The sequence below is a fragment of the Camellia sinensis genome, chromosome 5 (genome assembly GCF_055761805.1).
Source record: "Camellia sinensis isolate YWXY chromosome 5, ASM5576180v1, whole genome shotgun sequence".
Classification (NCBI taxonomy): domain Eukaryota; kingdom Viridiplantae; phylum Streptophyta; class Magnoliopsida; order Ericales; family Theaceae; genus Camellia; species Camellia sinensis.
The window spans coordinates 31,937,399-31,959,516 of NC_138965.1; the positions used below are offsets into that span (position 1 = coordinate 31,937,399).

A 22,118-nucleotide genomic window follows, 5' to 3' on the forward strand; every position below is an offset into this window, starting at 1 on the left:
ATGAAAGGTCCCTTTGAAAGGCCTTGAATAGGATTGCTCTACACATGTATCATAGACATAAAATATGACAAAATGGGCTCCGGACAGAGCTAATGAAGACCATAAAACTCACAAAATAAGTCCTGGAATGTGACTTCACAACATGCAAAATGGAGCTCCTTTGGAAGGCCAACAAAGCTGGTAAAGAGAATGAGGGGTGAGAGGGTCACCCCTCTATGATTTTGGAGCTCAAAGACACATCAAAGCCACTGAAAATCCACTAGATTTCAGTGGCTAAGATTCCAAAACAAGGCCAATGCAAATGCTCAAATCCATGGCTCAAAGCATGAGGAAATGAAGCATGCAAGGAAGAAGATGACTCCAAAAAGAAAAGTGACCTCAACAAAACTTAAAGAGGAGGTCAAAAAAAGACTTTCTTTAGTTTATGTCGAAGTCCAAAAATGCTTGCAAATAGGGCTAAACTATGGAGCAAAACAATGTCAAAATGGGGGAAATGGAGACTTACCCTTGAAGAGAAGAAGGCCAGCAGCTTCTGGACCAAAATAGTGAGTCTTCAACCTCTGAAAATCAGCTCCAAGGTGCTTGAATGGATGGTGGAGGTGGTAGGCTATGAGGTGTAGTGTAAATGGCCAAGAATAAAGGTCTATGGAGCTTGGAATGTAGAGATATGGAGAGGTGTATGCAAATGCTCCAGCCAAATGTTTTTTTTTTAACCCTTGCAAATGGAGAGGAGGGTTTGTTTTTATAGAGGAAGAGAGCCAAGGCTTCTTGAAGAAGCCTCAAGAAAGGGTCAAACCTTCTCAAAGAAACTTAAGCAAAAGGGTCAAGCTTCTTGGAGAAGCTAGAGCAAAAGATTCAAGCTTCCTCAAAAAGCTAAAGCAAAAGGCTCAAGCTTCCTCAAGAAGCTAAAACAAAGATTCAAAAGGTTCAAGCTTCCTCAAGAAGCTAAAACCAAGGGTTCAGCAAAAAAAAAAAAAAAAAAAAAAAAGACCAATCGGCCAACAAAGATGACCGACCGACCATCAATGGCGCCGACCGACCGACCGTCAATGGTGCCGACCGACCGTCCATCAATGGTGCCGACCAACCGACCGTCAATGGTGCCGAATGACCGACTGTCCATCAATGGGGCCGACCGACCGACCGTCAATGGTGCCGATCGACCGACCGTCCATCAATGGTGCCGACCGACCGACCGTCAATGGTGCCGACCGACCGTCCATCAATGGTGCTGACCGACCGACCATCGATGGTGCCGACCGACTGACCGTCAATGGTGCCGATCGACCGACCGTCCATCAATGGTGCCGACCGCTCGTCCATCAATGGTGCCGACTGACCGACCGTCAATGGTGCCGACCGACCGACCGTCAATGGCCGGTGGGAAGAAACCAGGGCCGGTGGCCTTAAGCCATGGCCGGTGGGTTTAGGGAATGGCAGACAAGCCACTCTCTACCCTCCAAAGCAAAAACCAACAAGTGTTTGGTCCAACCAAGCACAAAACAAACAAGTTAAGAGATCCTGAGGTACGGCGCTCGGCCGAGGCCTCCGGGAACTCAAAACGAATGAACATGGATGATCATCGATTGTTCAAACGATGACGTCCAAGTCTTGAGGACGGTCAAAAATGGGATGTCTACAGGGATAAGGAGTTTGGCCAGACTCCATATCCGATGGGTTAAAAACAAAAACACACACAAAAGCCAGATAAAGGCTTCTAATGGATTACAATCGAAATAGTGTTTAGTCCCCCCTAATCCGGTGAATCAAACGTACCCTTAGTCTCTAAAATTTTTAATTTTGTCAATTTAATCCTGATACATTGATAAAGAAATTGAAATATAATCTTACAATATTAAAGGACGAAATTGAAAAATTGGTACTTCGGGGATAAAAATGACACAAAAGATATATTTCAAAGACCATATCTGAAATTTATAATTATTTCATTAACTATTTAAATAGCTGTTTGGAATTGGATTAATTTGACTCAAATTGACAACTTTGAAAATTAAAATGACAAAATTAAAACTTAAAAGCACCAAAATTATAGGGAATGCATACTTTAGAGACAAACTGCCTTTTATCCTAGTGGTTATGTATATATATGTATGCTTTAATATTATTTGAATTCGAGTTATAATTTTGAATGGTGTACCTGAATTCGGAGATAATTGTGACCAAAATTATGTTCACCAAGAACAAAGGAAGTGATCATATCAGCAATGTCCTCAGAGACTCTAAATAGGACATCCAATATTGGTGGATTTTTCTTCTTTAAAGTCCTTCTGTCTAACTTCATGAACCAGTCCATGATTCCACCATCAAGAACATTGTATCCACCAGGAACCTTTTCTTTGCCAGTACCAAGGGATAGTATTAGATAATTCTTATAGTCAGGTGGAGTTCTATATAGCTTGCATGCTTCTTTTATGGCTAGTAGTGTCTGCACCAATACACACGCACACATACAAGAGAGTGAGATACATGCATACATGAATCGTTAATTTAATAGAATCCTTTATATATATCATTCATAAAAAATTTAAATCTATTCGATAATCGTAATATTTTTATTTTGTCATATTTTTTTTAAGAAAATGAATGAGAAGCATGTTTTTAAAAAGGGCAAATTACAACAGTAGTTCTTGTAATTTACCTTTTTTGTCATTTTGGTCTCTATTGTTTTAATTTGTTCAATTTTGCCCCTTAATTTTACGGATTGTGTCATATTAGTCCAATAAATAACGGCGGTTAAGTTTGATAGATGGATAATCATATTATGTTTCAATTTGGTCTCTGTAGTTTACAAGATGTGTCAATTTGGTCCCTGTTATTTTGACTTTCCTATAAACTACATAGACCAAATTAACACATTTTATGAACTACAGGGATCAAATTGAAACATCATTTGATTTTCCGTCCATCAAACTTAACCGCCGTTATTTATTGGACTAATATGACACAATCCGTAAAATTTAGGGACAAAATTGATCAAATTGAAACAACAGGGACCAAAATGAAAAAACGGGGTAAACTGCAAGGACCATTTACATAATTTACTCTTTTAAAACTACACTGTCCATGTTTTTAGAGGCAAACGTGATAAAATGAAATTGTGATAATTATCGGATCGACCTAAGTTTTGCCAAGAATGATATACATTGAAAACCCTATAAAATGAACGGTTTAAATTATTGAAACATGACCCGTTGTGGGTCCTACAAGCTCTAATATGGCGGTGAAGTTCAGATTTTGAACTTGAGAGAATCCCCTCAGAAAGGGTTGGGAGAAAATAGTACAACTAGAAAAAGATGAAAAATAAAATGTTGTCCTAAAAAATGTTTCATGTGAGAGTCACTTGACAATTATCAACAGGAAATTTAACACTACGTTAATGGAAGGGTCTTATTTTATTTTGATTGAAAATTTAAAGAATTGATTGTTACAATTAAAAATGAGAGATTAAAGTGAAATTATAGAACAGTAAATAAAGAGAGAGAGGGGGGGAATGTTACAGGATTGTTAGCAACGAGACCACCATCAATGAGCTTGTAGCGTTTACCATCAGCTTCAAATTCTTTCGGAGGAAAATAATATGGAGCAGACGCCGAGCTGACAACTACATCTCTCAGTTTTATCTCAGAATCTTTTTCCTTAGCCTGCATTTATTCATGTGCAACAGGTACATGCATTATTAATTTAATATTGTCACCCTCAATGAACAAAATCTCAAAATAACTACAATCATATTTGTACATTTAAATTTTACAAATTTTTGTAGGGAAAAATTTAGTTTATGAAAAAATTGATGATAAATTCACTTTTATGCATAGTTCTAAATCGCGGTATCGGGTAACGTAACGATATCGATCATGGAGTATCGGTATCGGTAGTATCGACCGGTACGTATCTGGTATCGGGCGTCGCGGCTATGAAATTTCAAAAATCATTAGCAATCCATCTAAAACTCAATTTTATGCATTTTTTTGACTCTTTTAGCCTTAATTTATCACATTTTAATCAAAATTTTGATATGTAGGGGCACTTTTTTGACTCATTTTCAACTAAATGATATATATTTAGTTTAGTCTCAACCTTTTATTTGGCATATATGTTAAACTTTTAATATAAAATTGATGTGGAAATATTTGGCACTTTTTTTTTTTTTTTTTTTTTTCTGTCAATTCCTCATTCATCTTCCTTTTGTCAATCCTTTTGCCCTTATAATTATTCAAATGACCTATCATTAGTGTTCGAACTTCACCACCACTACAACAAAAAACACCTTTAGTCGCCAAAGGTCGAATTTTCACTTTTCCCGACAAAAACTTTTAGTCGCCGGTTTTGTCGCGAATACATGGTCGCGAATACCTTTGGCGACAAAAAAACTGTTAGTCGGCAATATACAGGTCTTCAGCGACGAAAGAATTTGTCGCCAAATGCAATTCCATTTTTGGAAATTGTACATTTCGCGACTAAACTTTTAGTCACCAATACTGATTTTTTTTATTATTTAAACATTTTCCGACTAAATTTTTTGTGGCCAAAAAGTATACCTTTCGGCGACCACAAACTTTAGTCGCCAAAACCAATTTTTTGGAAAAAAAAAAAAATTGCCTTTGCTAGTCCAAAGTTTCGAACCCGCAATGTCCCAACATTCTCAACCTTTACCAACACTTTCTCCCCACTACGCCACTACAACATCACATGAATATTAATGCAACATTTATTATTTATATACTATATTGACTAGTATTAATACAAAATTATATATATAAAAATAATTATTTTTATTTAATATATTTTATGTAAAAAATAAATTATTTACTAAAAAAAATAGGATAGCACTTTTGGCGACTAAATCTGAATTTTAGTAGCCAATTCTCCATTTTTTGGCTACTAATTTGTTTTCTGTCGCTAAAAGAATTAAATTCCGCCTAAGGATAGCACTTTTGGCGACTAAACCTCATTTAGTCGCCAAAACCTCTACTTTGGGCGACTAAACTGCATTTTAGTCGGCAATTCTTGACCTTTAGCTACTAATTTTTTTTTTGTAGCCAAAAAGCTTCACTTTCAGCGACTAAACTGTTTTTTGTCGGCAAAACACCAATAATCGGCGACCAAACTGCCGTTTAGTCGCCAAAACCATCACTTTTGGCTACTAAATCATTTTTAGTCGCCAAAAACCGTGACTTTTGGCTACTAAACAACCTTTAGTCGCTAAAACCCCTACATTCGACGACTAAATTGCCTTTTAGTCGCTAATACCCTTATATTTGGCGACTAAACTCTTTTAGTCGGCAAAAGTGATCAATTTTAGCGACTAATTCCACTTTAGTCGCCAATTCTACTACTTTCAGCGACGAAAAATGCAATTTTGGTCGCAAAAGTGCTTTTTGTTGTAGTGCACTGATATTAGCACAAGGTGTGACTTGACCTTTCATATGGGCCAAATGTTGCTTCAACCTAGTTATACCACCATTTAGCTCTTTTCCACAAAATTTACACCTAATTTTATGCCTATTATTTTCTAATGGAACTCCAAATTTCCAACCAATATCATCACTTGGAAGTTTTCCACTAGAACTACCTTCGTGCGCCGTTATAACTTTCAATTATCTGCAATAATAGTTTTCAATTAACAAATATTGTAATTCTAATTTAGTTAGTAATAATAATGCATTTAAGATAAAAATAAAAAATCTAAAATATTAAACATCTTTACTTAACAATTAAACCTCTTTAAAAAAATCTGACAAATTAAACCTCTATAAAAAAAATCTGATATAAAAATAATCTGAAATAAAAAATCTGACAGATTAAATCTCTTTAAATAATATATATAAAATATATATATATTGAGCATATGTGCATTTAAAATATATATAAAAAATTATATTCTATGTTGATAATATATATATATATATATATATATGTATGTATATAATTATGAGAGAACAAACCTGCTCCTGAGTTATAAAATTATGAGTTCTATTCAGCTTCTGAACTAATGTGCATTTAAAATTATATAAAAAATTGCATTTAAAAAAATAACCACAAAAAAAAAATTTATGTTAGATTGCATTTATGTAAAATTATTTAAAAAATTGCATTAAAAAAATAACCATAGAAAAAAAAAAAAAACAAAACAAAACAAAAACCATGACTTTTTTTTTTTTGATCGAGAAAAGCTACAACTACAAAGAGTTGAGCTAAAGGCATCCAAACCGATGACTTCAACAAATAGAAAAAAAACAGAGCATCACTTCTTCAGCTAAAAGAAAAAGATAAACAGAGCATCAACAAATAGAAGAAAAACAGAGCATCACTTCTTCAACTTTGTTTTGCTTTTCTCAACTATTTTTGCAAGTGAATTTCAGCCGTATCGGACTGTATCGGAAACAAATCGTTTATGTATCGGATTCGGGCCGATACGTGTCGGGAATCGGCCGACACGGCCGTGAAATTCATTCTCGCCGGTATACCGGTGAGTATCCGACTCGGCCCTCCCATTTTCCGGTACGAACTGGCCGGTACGGGACGTACCGGCCGATATTTAGAACCTTGTTATGGATCTTGTTCATTAATCTTCTTGGTTTTAAAAATTAATATGATCCATGATGAATTGTAGAGTTTGAAAGTTTAAAAAAAACAAAGTGTTTGACAGATTTTGTGAGAGATCAAAAGAAAGTTTGGTGGCTGTTGTGTGTCTCAAGGATGGAGACGATGTGTTGATGAATTTTTAGAGTTTTAAGGGGAACTTTGGAATGCAAAACAACAGGCTACTTGTTTTCGTGTTGATTGGCGTACATTTGTGAATATAATGGAAAGTGGCTGACATTGATGGGCTATGAAATGATAAAGTCAAAGAGCTAAAGTTGGTGGCAGATTTGTCATGGAAAGCATGCTAGTAAATGGCGGGCTAAAGATAGTATTGAAGAAAGTTTACTTTATTGAAGATCTTTGTTTTTTTTATCAACAAAAGAAAAAAATTTATTGATGAAAACAAAATGTGAAACATATGAAGCGAGGCATATCATGATTGATAACTTTATTGAAGATCTTTGTGGCATATCATGATTGATAGACATGTGAGAAAGATAAGCTTGTACAGCCCAAAAGGAGGTTGTTTGTTGGGAGGCTTGATTAGGAAAGCATGGACTGAAGATATGAAGGAAATTATGATTATAGTCTGCAAAAAACGGCGGTGTTATAATTCACCATCACGCCCGCTATGTACAGGTATAGCACCCGTGAACAGGTCGTGACCAAAATGAGCTCTCAGGACTTTTTCTCTGCTGCCCGCGAAGAGATTGTTTGCGCCCGTGCAGGACACAGTCGTGCTCGCAACCTTCATGACCTCGCCTGCGAAGATGCTCTGCCTTGAGTTTATTTGAAGGACCCTTTGTTGTATTGTTTGGGCATCTCTCCCAGTTCATTTTTGTATCTCTTCTATATCTCCTCTGAACCACTCTGGAGCTTATTATATTGTCTAACATAGAGGGAGATTTATTTTGAGAGATCTATTTTGGTAGAGTGATTATTTTGACGAGGGAAAAATCGAGAGAGAAATTGTAGTGAGGATTTATTGTAAGGGGGATGCACCAATAAATCCCAAATTAATAACTTATGCACTGTTTAGTCCTAAAAGTTTTCTTATAGACTGAAAGGTCCCATTACAATGTTAATAACATCAGATACAATGTTAATAACATCAGAGTCATGTTACAAACATTGGATTTCAAACATCTAATGTTCATCAAATTTCAATAATGTTTGAAAATATAGGATGAAAAACATCTAATGTTCATCAGATTTCAATAAATTTTGAAATTATAGAATGAAACATTAGATCATTTACATCATTCACATCATATTGATGTAAAAATGGGACTAAATGGAGCATAAGAAAACTTTTAGGACTAAATGGTTCAACGTTTCAAAAACTAGGACTTATGGGTAAATTTTCCTTATTGTAATTCTCTCTCACATTTTTCTTGATGATTCATTAGCTTATAGGTGCTTCAAAGCTAATCATCAAGTTGTTTTGAACAAGAAATACTCAAATTTAAGAGTTTGAATTTTAATTTGGAGGTACAAGTATTTTTTCTTGAATGCATTCTACAAACATTTTTTCCTAAAGGCAATGTAAGGATTTATATAATCAAATGAGGTTTTTGAATTATTTGATTCTTGAGTAAAATCTTTATGAGAATATGATTTTATTTAAGCATTAAATTATGACTTGTATAGTCATAATTATTCTAGGTTTTCTATTTCATAAATTTGATTTAAAATTTTGTTACTCAAGCACGCCATAGTCAACAAGTGATGGATGTTATCTTTTGATTTATATCAGAATTGTGGGGGTATGTTGATATTTTTGTGTGATAATATCTTAACAAAGAAATTAATTTTTCTTGGTGTAGTTAAAATGTGTGGGTGCTTGAAGGATTTTACTAAAGTAACGATGCTAGTCCACAAAGGATCAAATTTCTTGTCTAAAAAAAAGCTACAGGAAAAACAAAATTAACTTTGTTAACTTCTAAGGAACATCTCTTTGTCTATTAATTAATTTTAAATATGGGAGTGACATAGAGTAACGGTAAATCTTGATTTATTCAAAGACTAATATCGTAAAACATTTGCACTCAGATATGAGTATTGTTTGAGAACAATATAAGTAGATCCGCTAACTATTTAAGGATATATAAAGAAGAAGGTCAAACAGAAATTAGCGGTCGCTAAACAAAAAGTTTGAGTAGAGAGTAAATGAAGGAAAGATCATCGAGGGGAATGAGATTAAAAACTATCACTTAAAGAGTTATTTTAATAGCAACCCAACCTAGTTAACTGTAGATCCCAAGATCTAGGTTCAAAGGGACAACCGAATCAAGAATGACACATTAGAATCACAAAGGAGTAATTCTCCTACCCATTTCTATGATGAGATAGTGGTTACCTGTAGCGACAAATAGGTTAAAATTTGTTTTTAATAAGACTCATAGCTTGAAAATTCAAGTGGGGTATAGCAAGATACTTTTAATGGGAATCACCTATGTGAGTGTGAACTAGGCCGATTCTATGAGAATTAAAAAGGCTAAATTCTTTAGATTACTCATGAATCCAAGAATTGTCCAAAGCCAAAATGGACACAACCGATAAAACCAAGTTGTGTATAGAAATAAAATTGTGTGACAGGCTATTGTCTCGGTTTATACCAACGGCAGAATAGTTCAAGACATCATGTTCACTAATTAGCTAGTAAATCTGATAGTGTTTCACAAGGGAATGTTCAAAGCCAAAAGCTACCTATCCTGTGCAGGATATTTTCAGATTTGTACTTACATAGTCTGCATGTTGTTGCATTTCTCATTTCGTCAATTTCATCCATATGAGGGATTGTTGAAATTTTTTAAAATGTGATAGAATGGACTCTATTCAAAAGAAAGATTGCAACCCTTCATGGTGTCTCTTCATTGTAAAGGGTGTGACCCAAAGATGGTGTCTTTTCATTTTAAAGGGTGTGACCTAAGAGTGGTGTCACTTCATTTTAAAGGGTGAGATCCAAGGGTCATGTCCCTTCTTCATGCCTTTTCTATTCAAACTGAACAATAAGCTTATATAAAGGCTACCTCCATTCTATATTTCTTCATTCTGAATCTCAAAATTCCTTCTGTTCTTACATTCACTCAATCCTCATTCGTGTCTAAGTTCTTGCGAGTGCAAAACATAATTTTGGTTCGCTATACAATCAAAGAGTGTGTTCTCTTCGTTTATGGCGATTGTTGTATCCGGAAAACAGGACGTCCATTATTCTTAATCACCATTGCATAGGACGAAATTATGTCTTAAAGACATAGTATTCAAACAATAGCCTCAATCACAACAGTGTTCGTTATCAATCTATATAAATTTTGTAAGATTTATTTTGTTATTTATTTTAATTATTCATGTTATTTTGCTTTAATTAATTTTACCAAAATTTATCTCCAACACTTCACATCTTTGAAAAGTGAACCTTCTTGGTGGATTCTAAAATTGTAAGCTTCTGTGGATTCCGGTTCGGCATCATTATTGTGGATTCAATTACAAAAACAAATATGCAATAAATAAGGAGATGGAGTTACTTGTTGTAGCAACTCCGGTTTTGATCTGGCCCTTGTTGTTATCTGGAATACAGGTTTCTTGGTTTCGTACTATTGAACATGTCTTGCTTACCTTCTTTTCCCTTAAACTTGGCTTTGGGATTGTTGTGGTTGTGTTTGGAATAGGTTGGTTGCCTAATTTCCAAACTCTTGTTGCCACATTTTTGGTCTTCCGCTCGAGTGGCACTTCTTGCGCTCGAGTTTGCGCTCGAGTGGGCTTTGCAAACTCTCAGTACTTTTACATGTCTGCAAAACTACTAGGAGAGTGGGTGAGTGCTCGGGCGGCCTTATTTGCGTTCAAGCACTAGTCTATTGTTTGCAAAACTACTAGATGTGTATTTTCTACGCTCGAGCGTCACTTCTTGTGCTCAATCAATGAGCATCCTTTTCTTTGTGTCTTGGCACTCGAGCGGCACTTCTTGCACTCAAGCGGAACAACTTATTGTGTCTGACGCTCGAGTGTCACTTCTTGCACTTGAACGGACTATGCGCATATCAGACCGCGAAAATGACTTCTTACATCACTTTTTTCAGATCTATTTCTCTTTAAAACGTAAAGTTGAAACCCTCTCTCTCTAAAACCTACATTCCCTCTACTTTTTCATCTAGATCTAGTGATTTCTCCACCCTTAGGCCTTTGTTAAAAAGGTTGAGCACATCAATAGCTACATTTTGATCCGAATCAACCTTGGTTTCGGTATCTTTGAAGTTTCTCCACTTCTCCTTTGGTCTTTTAACTTCGAGGTAAGGATTTTTCTATACTTTCATATGATTTTTAGCTTAGTTATTGGTTGTTGTGTAACAATGGTGAGATTTGGGAGTATGTTGGAAAAACCTAGGGTTTGGGTTAAAAATTAAAAGAGGGGTTTCTATGTGAATATGATATAAAGGATTATGGGGTTTGAAAATGGGGTTATTTTGTGACAAAATAGTTGATTTTGGCATTTGGGTGATATTTGGTGAAAGGGGGAAGTTTTCCCTAAAATGTTACAAATATTTATTTTGTATAAATAAATGAAATTAGTATTGTAAAATATGAAATGGAATGGGTGTGGACATAAATGGTGGAGAAGAATATGTATTATCTCTCACTTGCGAAATTTTGAATAAATTATATGTCTTGAGATTGACTATCTGTGTAGAAATATCTTTATTTGACTATCGGTGGAGGATAGCTATGAGTGTTGTAGAATTTGCATGAGGATTAACTGAATTGAACCTAATCTCTTGTTGATTGTCATTGAATATGACTATGTTTTAAATACATTGTATATGTATGATTATTTGGGAGAAGAAAGGGGATGTACTCCATTATTTTGGAGGAGATAGAGGATGGACTCCGTTGAAATTAAATTGGCCTGTGTGTCCAGGGTGAAAGTCCCGAAACCGTGCGTATATATGGGCGCCGATCCCGCGGATGAAATTTCTGTAAAATAGAAAATTGAAGTATTTGTATGATGGTTGAGTTATTTTGGAAACCACTGAGTTGTAGTCGCAAATGGGTTGTCTGACAGATAACGAAATTGGCTCATAAATTGAGATGAAATGAATTAACTTGAATTGGCGAGAAAGAAAAAGGATTGGGATATGAACTTTGGTACTTTATGACTATATAGAATATGAATGTTTTACTACTGACATTGTAAATGTGCATTATGTTTATATCTTCATTAAATCTCATATATTGTGTCAGATTTCCTACTGGACTTTGGCTCACCCTATTTAGAGAAAACTATTTTCAAGTATTGGTGATATGCCTCCACCAAGGCAATAGCTTGGAGGGACTTTAGAGCAAGAGCTTCTTTTTTGTTGTATTTCCTTTTGTATAGCCAATGGCTTTATTTGTATTAAGCTAGTCTCACTTTGTTGTAACCAAGTAACTACTTTGAAAGATGAAAGCCTCTAGGGCATTTGAATGTCTGTTCAACTTTCATATTTTGTCTACTTGTAACACATGCTGCAGATTCAGGATAGACTATTTATAAATGTATATCGCATGTGTCACATTTTGTATATTAAACTCTGATGAATGAAAGTAAGTTAATTCAATTACATTTTCGCTTATGAGATGAGTTTGTTGTATTTATTTTTGGGGTGTTACACTTGTAGATTGAGCAAACGTGTGTGCTTGAATTAGCCTTTTGTAAGATATCTCTTGTATATTACTTTATTTCATAGTGGATTATTTGTCTGGCTGAGGACCTATGATCTTTTTATCACAAGTTGATGTGGATTCCAATTGTGATTTTTTCATGTAAAAAATCTTTTGTGTCGTGATTGTTTTGTTTTACTCTCTTTTTTCTATATTAATCACAGTTGCATAATTTTTATTGAATTGCCTAAATCGATAGTCACTTTATCCCAGGACAAATCTATATTTTTCACTTTTCTCTGGCTCTATGTTTTCCCTCAGTTATATATATTTATACTAAAGACATGCATACACGATGTGTATGTAATTCAGAAAAAGTTATAATATAATAATAATGACAAAGAAGAATACACACATAACATATATTACTCAAGTGTGGGTCCTTCTACCATACATAAACCTTCAAAAATGAGTATCATAGGTAAGTTATAACATTTTGTGATGTTAATAGCACAAAGCGTCATAACGAAATTACTTTCAATTTTAATTAAAAAGATCGCAATGAATTATAACGAAACATCACTTGAAAAATAACAAAAATCCTCACTACAAAAAATATAGGTTTTGAAGACCAAAATTTAGGGACAAAATTAGTTTTTAGGGACTAAATATTTTTATTGCGAAAAATGTCATTATATTTTTAGCAAAGAAAATTGGGTATTAGTGATACATTATTATCCTTTTGGGACCAAATTTATTGTCTAAAAAATAAATCCTTTTAAGACCAAATTATTTTGTTCCTGAAAGTGTATCTATTAGTGACATTTTCAAAATTTTGTCACTAAAAGCCTTATTTTTTACTTTTTCGGATGAACCTTTAGTGATTATTCTCACGACGTTAGAAATTGGTCCCTAAATATCTTTTGCAGCAAAATTTTCATTTTTAGAAACCAAAAAATTTAATCTTTAAAACTCTTTTATGTTGTAGTGCCTCTTTAGTTATAACCAAATTAACAATCATAATATGTTACAATTAAGCCTCCGTTTGGGAAGTGTGTTGACTTTTTGGCTTTTTGGCTATTTTAGCCTGGGCTATTTTAGCCTGGTTTGGGAAGAGTTTTTTGGATTTTTTAGCTTTTTTTGTGAGAGAGGATTGTAATGATTATGGGTTGGATTTGATGTTTTGTTTTTTGTGGCTAAAATAGCCTATTTTGTTTTTTGTGACTATTTTAGCCAAAAAAGCCTGGCTTTTTTCTTCCCAAACAGAGCCATAACTAATATTACAAGAAATGGTTATAATCAAACACCACTTGATATATAAACAAAAACCTCTTTAATCATAATAAAAACAAGAGCATTGTTATTCAAGACCAAAAATTTGACCCAATTTTGAAGTTTAGTAATGTGCCAATTAATTAAGATATTAAAAGTAACACTGTCTTATATATTCTAATCATCAACTAATCATATCACTTACACATCATTAGGTTTAGAAAATGGATTTAGAAAGTAGATTTGTGTACTATTTTCCTAAAAACAATAATTACAAAATATTAATAACCAATACCACAATAAGTCATAAAATATTTATTCAATCATGACGAAAATAACAACTACAAGAGGTTATAATTGAATCATAACTAATATTACAATGATGTTATAATCAATTACCAAAAATGTCGTAACTGGTGTATATGGTACAATAATAATAATAATAATTATTATTATTATTTTTTTTTTTTGGGGGGGGGGTTTATATATAGCGGGAACAACTATTGTATACACGTCTCAAAGTGTGTGTATTATATACACCTTATAATTATAGAAGGAACTAACATAACTTTATACTTTATGAGTCATAACTAAAAAAAAAAAATCATAACCAAATATAAAAAAGTCATAATCAAAATATTTCAAAATAATGTCATAATTAAATAAAAAAATGGGAAAATTATTTATAAGTCCTATTAGGGAGACTTATGCTATATATGGTCCTACTAAAAAACTTATGTTCCTATAAGTCCTATGGGAAGTTTGTTGACACATATACCCTTAATATCAGTTGTTAATATCATAAATGATAGTAAAACCATATATAAGAAATTGAATGTTACCATAGATCATATCTATATAAACGTAACGTAACGTGACACCTATATAAATGCAACGTAACACCTATACGTAACGTGACACTTACATAAACTAACGTGACACCTATGATCTATGGTAACATGCAATCATATTACCATAGATCATATCTACATAAACGTAACATAACGTAACACCTACATAAACGTAACGTGACACCTATGATCTATGGCAACATTGAATTTCCTATATAGGAAATTGAATGTTGCCATAGATCATATTTATATGAAACGTAACGTGACACCAACATAAACCAGCAACATTTTCACATTCAATTTGAAAAAATAAAAACTCATTAAGTTTGCGAAACGTAACGTGACACGTTACGTTACGTTTATGTAGGTGTCATGTTACGTTACGTTTATATAGGTGTCACGTCACGTTACGTTTATGTAGGTGTCGCGTTACGTTATATTTATGTAAGTGTCACGTCACGTTACGTTTATGTAGGATCTTGTGGAATACATTCCTATCTAAATAGGATTTGAGATTCTATAAGAAATTACACAAGACTTATCTTACTATACGTGTCTAAAAAAAGACTTTTAAATAAGTCTCCCTAAAAAAATTGGTCAAAACTAAAAAAAGAAAATAACGTAATTAACATATGGTGTGGGGGTGTCTATGATAGAATTCCCCATATATGGCATGTTTCAGATACATATGGGAAATTAGTAGTAAGAGTTGTTTTGGGTATGATTTAAAAATTAATTTTTTTTACTTTTTATAAAAAAATATATATATATATATATAGAAGAAAAAAAAAAATAATGTGATGTAAATAAATTAATAAATAATTTATTTATAATATTGCAAAATGAGCTCAACATAAGTTAAGAAACCAAGCCAAAGGTACATACCAGTCGAGTGCTAAAGATAACAGGACGAACTTTACTGATGTCATAGGTTGGGATAACAATATTGGTTGAAGTATATCCCTTAACAAACTTTCACCACCCAACTCTTCTATTACAGTGCGTTCAAGATTCTCCCCATTGTAAACCGCTTCTAGAACTTTCTCCAACCCGAACCCTGTATATTTCACCACCTTTGCTATCACTCCTTTGAATGTCAGTTTTCTCTTTTTCAAATATGGTGCCACCTTTCTGTCAGTTCCAAACGCAAAATCCATTAAACCAATTTATTTATTTTTTATTTGGTAAAGTATAAATACGTTACTTAAAATTTATTTAAAATACGAATTATTTTTTATGATTTAAAAAATCAAAATTACCTCTTTATTAGAAATTTTTTTATTTAACTGAATTAACTGAAAAAAATAAAATTTATAACTTCTCTCTAATACAACGATAAAATTACATGAATTTATTAATTGAAATAAATTTCTTAATATCATTAAAAATTGTTAATTGATTTGATAATTTATTAATAAAAAGTGTATTTGTTATAAAATTGAAATTTCAAGGGACATCATGTAATTTTCAAAACTACAAAGAGTAAATCGTATTTTAAGCCATTCTCGGAAGGTGTATTTGTAATTTACCCTTTCTATTTTTATTAGAGAGAATAATTAGAAAAAAAAAGTTCAAGTACTTTTATCATAATTAATTTATAACATATTCTTATATTTCAACAAGTCATATTTTTTGGACATTTGATCTATCAAATTCTAATTATCGTATTTAGGATATTTTATGAACAATTTTATTCTTATAAATTTTTTTTGAACATTTAACAACTTGGTGATGTGAATTTTCATATTTTTCAGTGTGAATGTTCACATCGACGTGTGAATGCTCATATTGATAGTGTGAACATTCATATTTACATCATTGAACATTCATACTGTCAATGTGAATATTATTATTCAGAGTATTTTAGGAACTATGTCACACATAGGATTTATTGGCACATAAGAAAATAATTTAAACTAAATAGGTGTTTGTCATGAACTAAAAAAGTATACTTGTTTGTTTACATACACTTATTTGGATCACATCAATCAATATCTATTAACATCTATCAATATATTCTCTATACTTTTTTAATCACTTTATCTATTTTTCTACACATTTTTTTTTATTATAAAAAGTCAAAAAGTATACTTATTTAGAACATTTCAAACCATCCCTAAGTAGAATATAAGTAAGTGAAGAGGGATTTATGAATAAATGCCCCTTATTATTATTATTATTATTTTTTTTTTATCAGTAAAAAATCTTTATTGATGAGAACATACAAAGTATAATAAGATACATTAATGAAGAAAAGCTTGGAGCTAGCACAAGCTCGAAGATCCAGTTGATGAGAAACCATCAGATACAGCAAAGAACAAAACCAAAAAGCCAACAAACACAAAACCCAAAAGGATTCAGATTCTGCCAAGCAACCAGCTTCTACCCAAGACTAACAACAGACTAACCAACCAGCTTCTACCCAAGAATAGTAGTAGACTAACAGACCAGCAAAGCAGAGAAGACTAACAGAAAGTTCAACCCTCGCCCCCTCTATTTTTGATCAACACAGTAGACCAATGTCAACCCCTCCAAACAGAACATAACAGATCAGCAGGGCAACAAGTTAACCTCTCCAGATCAGCTTGACAGTTTGCCCCTCCAAAACAGCTTGACAGTTTGTCCACCACTCCTAAAACCAAGTGCAAAACTCAATGGCAGCCACTGATTTGCCTCCAATTGAGAACAACATCATTGACTGAAAAGAGGAAGTCCATGAGAGAGGCTTTGAGCCAAAAAGCTAATCTAATCTTGACGAGTTCCCACAGGTCAGCTGAGATAGGATGGACATTAGAGAAGACACACTCATTTCTATGCTTCCAAAGAGACCAGAGAACAATAAGGGGAATGGCTCTCCAAAATTTTCTGAGCAGACGCTTAAATTTCACCCCCTTCCACTAGTTGAGTAAACCTACCACAGAAAGTGGGATGCACCATTGTATTTCCCAATCACGAAGCACAGATGGCCAAATGGTCCAAGAGAAGGTGCAGTGAAGCAACACATGCTGTGCAGATTCTGGAACAAATTTGCTGAAGATACAAGATGTGGAATATAAGGATGACACAGAGAAAGTAATAGAACTAGCAGCAGCAGCATCAGCCACTGGTAATAGAAAGTAATAGGACATACTTTTCAGATTATGACCAAACTATCCTTGCAGTGTAATAGAAAAGAGAATCATTTCATGCGGAACAAAAGAGAGAGAGAGAGCGAGAGAGACTCAAAACCCTATATTGCTCAGCCACTGGTGCACACACAGGCATCGTCGTTGATATCTCCACCGCTCTGACTCCTTCGCCGTTGAGATCACTCGCCTTCCGCCAATTGTCACCATCTAAGAACTGCGATCCGCGAATAGATCATCGCCACAGTGGCTCATTGCACCAGAGCTCCTTAACTTCGTTGCCGATCCAAACCTCTCTCTTAACCACCATCAGTGACGGCATCAACATCGCTACAACCCCTTCTTCTCTATCTTCTCTCTCTTCTCTCTCATCTCTTCTCTCTCCTCATTTTCCTCTTCACCTCCGTCGCTGCCGACTCCACCTCCATCGATAGTTGAGGTATCATTTTTGTTTAGCTACAATCAGTTAACCTTGATATGTATATTTGGACATAAGATTTTGTGGAACTTCATGTTAGATCAATTTCTTGGCTCAAAACACCGCTAAACTTTGATAATATGTTGATTGAAATTAGTTAACACACAAATAAACACTCCATCTATTAATTTGTGTGTGTGTGTGTGTTTGTTTGTTTGTTTAGGACCTTTTTTTGTTTTTTAATTTATCATCACAATGGCTAAGATCAAGATCTTAGCCAATATTTGAGTTTAAGACATGTTCTTTAACTTGATCCTATCCATGTGTGTGTGTGACCTGCAGATCAGACGGTGATGGCCACTGTGATGAAGGAGAAGCTAGGTCTCTGCACATGTATATATTTGGGGATGTGGGGATGAGAGAGAGAACTGAGAAATGACATTGTGTGCAGTAAGAATATAGAAACTATAATGTTAGAGAGGAGAGAGATGTTGTTGTTGTTGAATTTAAATAGATAGATTTTCAAACATAGACATTTGTTGTTGTTGTTGTTGTTTTTTTTTTTTTTTTTAGATAGGATTGTTGTTGTTGAGTTTGAATATTTTTTGTACAGATACCAGAAAGAAAGATAGAGAGAATTTGAACAAATATATTACAATAAATAGATTTTTCAACAAATAATTTTAACAGATAGACTTTTGAATAAGATAATTTGAACAGATAAAGAGAGAAACTCACAGATTTTATATAGATAAAGAGAGAAACCCACATATTTTGAACAAGTAGGGAAAAAATTGAACAAATAAGATGTAAAATTAAATAGACAAGTAGAATTTGGGGAACAAATTGAACAGATAAATATAATTTAAGAGAAAAATTGAACAGATAGGGAAAAAATTGAATAGGTAGTGAAAAAATTTGAACAAATAGATGTAAATTTGAACAGATAGTTAACAAAATGTTAAACAGATAAAAAACAGCGAAGGAGTAAAATTAGAAACAAAATGTCTTCTAAGATTTCTCACCAAACTATTTCACAAAGAGTGAATTTCTGACCAACAAAAAAAAGTCACTAGACCTAATGTCTTATCCCCTCTTTAGATTGGATTTATCATTAATTTTTTTTATTTAAAAATGATAAATTATATTAATCATTTTTTAAGTTTAAAAACATAAAATAAATTTCATAAGTTTAATATAAGGAAAATTCTAATATACCTATCTTTGAAAGGGATGTACTATATGTACTGTGAGGATATATTTTTTGAGTCCCAACACGTGGCCAAGGTGACGCCGACGTGTCAGCCGAGGTGCCACATGCCCAGGTCATGACGCCAAGGTGATCTCGGCAAGGCCGAGGTAATCTCCGAAGATATCAGAATCCGAGAAAAACGGATAAAGAGCGAGAGTCCTAAAATAATGAAGGACTTTAGCATGGATAAGGATAAAACTCTTAGAGAGATTATTTTTATCTCTTGAAGAGTCCAGAATAAGCACTGAACAAGAGTCCATTGAAGCTAGGCTTCTAGTGGGACAATGATTGAGTTAACTATAAAAGAGAGGCACCCCCATGGGTCTAAGGTATGCAATTTATATTCTGAACAGTGAGATTAGCACTATTGATTATCATTGAGAGATATACTGACTTGATCGTCGGAGTGCCCCCGGATGGACAAACCACCGCCGGAATCTTCTCTTTCTGTTGCAAGTCAGCCAGGTGTCATCTATTCTGCCAGTGCTCTCCAGCTGAATACTAAGTTGGGCAGTGTGATCGAAAAATCACCCACACAATTTGGCGCCGTCTGTGGGAAAGAAAGAAGAATAGATGGCCAGTGACGGACATAAGGAAAAGATTGGGAACGACACTCCTGTTGGGAGTGGCAGACTTATCGACCTTGACGTCAAAGGAGACAACCGCAACACAGAAACTCGTGACCAGAATTACAGTAAGAAAGACGTTGGCCAGGATGTCAATGCACCAAAGAAGCCAGATCGAAGTGGGTACTACAATGAGGACGACCTCCAGGTATGGAAAGATAGATGCCAGCGGAGGGACGAAGAGGTAAAAGAGATGGCGAACAAATTGGCAAACCTACAATCGGTGGTCAACTTTATGATGCAAAACAATGTCATGCAGCCACCGTTCCCGTTGCAGAGCACGCCGATTCCAGCAACCAGTACACAGATGGGAGGGCAGAAACCAATCCCAGAAATCCTCCAGCACGCCAGGAGCGAAAAACACTCTCACCGGCCTTCAAGGGAGGTCGGACGAGTAGAATCGATGAGAGAAGAATCGCGGAGGACGCATCGCACCAAGGAGGCAGACCCCAAGGAACACCGGCATGTTCAGGGGCAGGCGCTCTGTTTCGACACAACTCACGGAGAAAAATAAAAAAGGACCCACCATGAAGCTGAGAGTAGTATGCCGAAAAGACTGAAGTCAGGAGATAGACGAGCTCTTGGACGGAGCAAAGAAGACTTGAGAGATTACCTCAAGAGGAAGCAGCAGAATGCCGATGCCGAGGTAACATCCCCTGAAAAGCCGAGAACACCATTCTCGGTGGCGCTAGACAAATTTGAGGCTCCGAAGAGATTCAGTATGCTAAGGTTCCAAATATACGATGGTAAGTCGGACCCCAACTTTCATATTGGATTATACCAGAATTCAATGGCATTGTACAGTGGGAACGAGCCATTGCTCTGCAAAGTGTTCCCCTCATCTTTTGGGGAGATTGCATCAGATTGGTTCCATAAAGTACCAAAGGAAAGCATGAAGACTTGGGAAGGCCTGGCCGAGATGTTTGTGGCCAAGTTCATGACAAACAAACTGCAGCCATTAAGGGTGGACGCATTAATGGCTCTAAAGATCAGAAAGGATGAAGGCCTTAGGGCCTATGCAAAAAGGTACTATAAGGTGTTCAACCGAATACCAGAGTGTAATCAAGAGGCGGTGGTCGTATCTTTCAAGAACGGCCTAAAAGACAACTGTCCACTACGAAAATCTTTGGCAAAGACATTGCCAAAAAGCATGGAAGAGCTCATGGCGAGGATCAAGAAGTACGCCAAAGCCAAAGAAGATACATCGGGGACCAAGGAGGCAAAGCAAGAAAAGAGAAACGACTCACCAAAGCGAGGCCGAGGTAGCAACGGATCCAGCAAACAGGAGATAGAACTGAGGGCAACACAGGCAGTGACAATTGTGTTCCGAATCCCAATTCACAAAGTCCTGTATCAAATTCGGAATCAACCCTATTTCAAAACACCAGCAAAGGCACCAGGAGAATTCATGGGAAGAAATCTTGGCAGGCATTGTGCTTACCACAATGAAAATGGGCATATGACTCAGGGCTGCAGAGTCCTGAAAACACACTTGGAAGACCTGGTAAGGCAAGGCCATCTGAGAGACCTTGTCAATGAGGCCAGAACAAAGGAAGAACAGACAAGATTGCCTCAAGCAACAGCATCTCCACCTCCCCTAGCACAACAATCTCAAGAAGGGGGACCTCAGGTAATTAATATCATTCACTCGAAGGTCAGTGAAAACGAGATCAGGGGGGAGACCCAGAAAGTGATGCACTTGCAGTATGTCTACCAAGTCGGGGAGAAGAGACATCGGGCAGAGGAGTGCCAAGGACCAGTAGTGTCCTTTTCTGAAGCCGACCTTGAGATGGTGCAGCACCCGCATAATGATGCCTTGGTAGTATCCCTCCAAGTTGGGGAATGCCAAGTAAGGCGCATCCTGATTGACCAAGGCAGCTCTTGTGACATCATGTACGTCTGATGTTACAAGGAGCTTGGCCTTCACTCAGATGATATGAAGCAATCCAATAGCCCAATGGTCGGGTTCAATGGAACGACGACATGGCCACTAGGAACAACCAGCTTGGAGGTGCAGGCAGGCACTGTACACGTCCCCGAATGTCCTGGGAGGAAATCCCCCGTTTTGTTCCTATGGGCTCACTACAGTTCGGACTCAAAAGTCACGGTCCCTCAAAAGTCACGGTCCAGTATCTAATCTCGTAGAGTGCAATGCAAGACCGATGAATCATCAAAGAGTCCAAATCTGGCAAATCGTTTTTGACAACAGATTTTTTGAAAGAGATGCCAAACATGGACTGCTTTGCCAGATACAGAGTCGCCACCTAAATATTTTATTTTTGGGGAAATTTAGGAAACCCTGACTCGTTGCCTAAGGCCACGTGTCCGTCA

The 22,118-nt window shown here is 35.3% G+C and overlaps 1 protein-coding gene across 1 annotated transcript; it reads right to left on the reverse strand.

The window, feature by feature from the left end:
• Positions 1–1,808: 1,808 nt before the first annotated feature.
• LOC145791307 (patatin-like protein 5) lies at positions 1,809–15,523 on the reverse strand. Its single transcript, XM_082871658.1, has 5 exons — positions 15,252–15,523; positions 4,621–4,690; positions 3,519–3,662; positions 2,159–2,446; positions 1,809–1,814 (listed from the first exon to the last, which is right to left on the reverse strand). The coding sequence occupies exons 1-5, from the start codon at positions 15,521–15,523 to the stop codon at positions 1,809–1,811; spliced, it is 780 nt and encodes a 259-aa protein (XP_082727784.1).
• Positions 15,524–22,118: the final 6,595 nt, after the last annotated feature.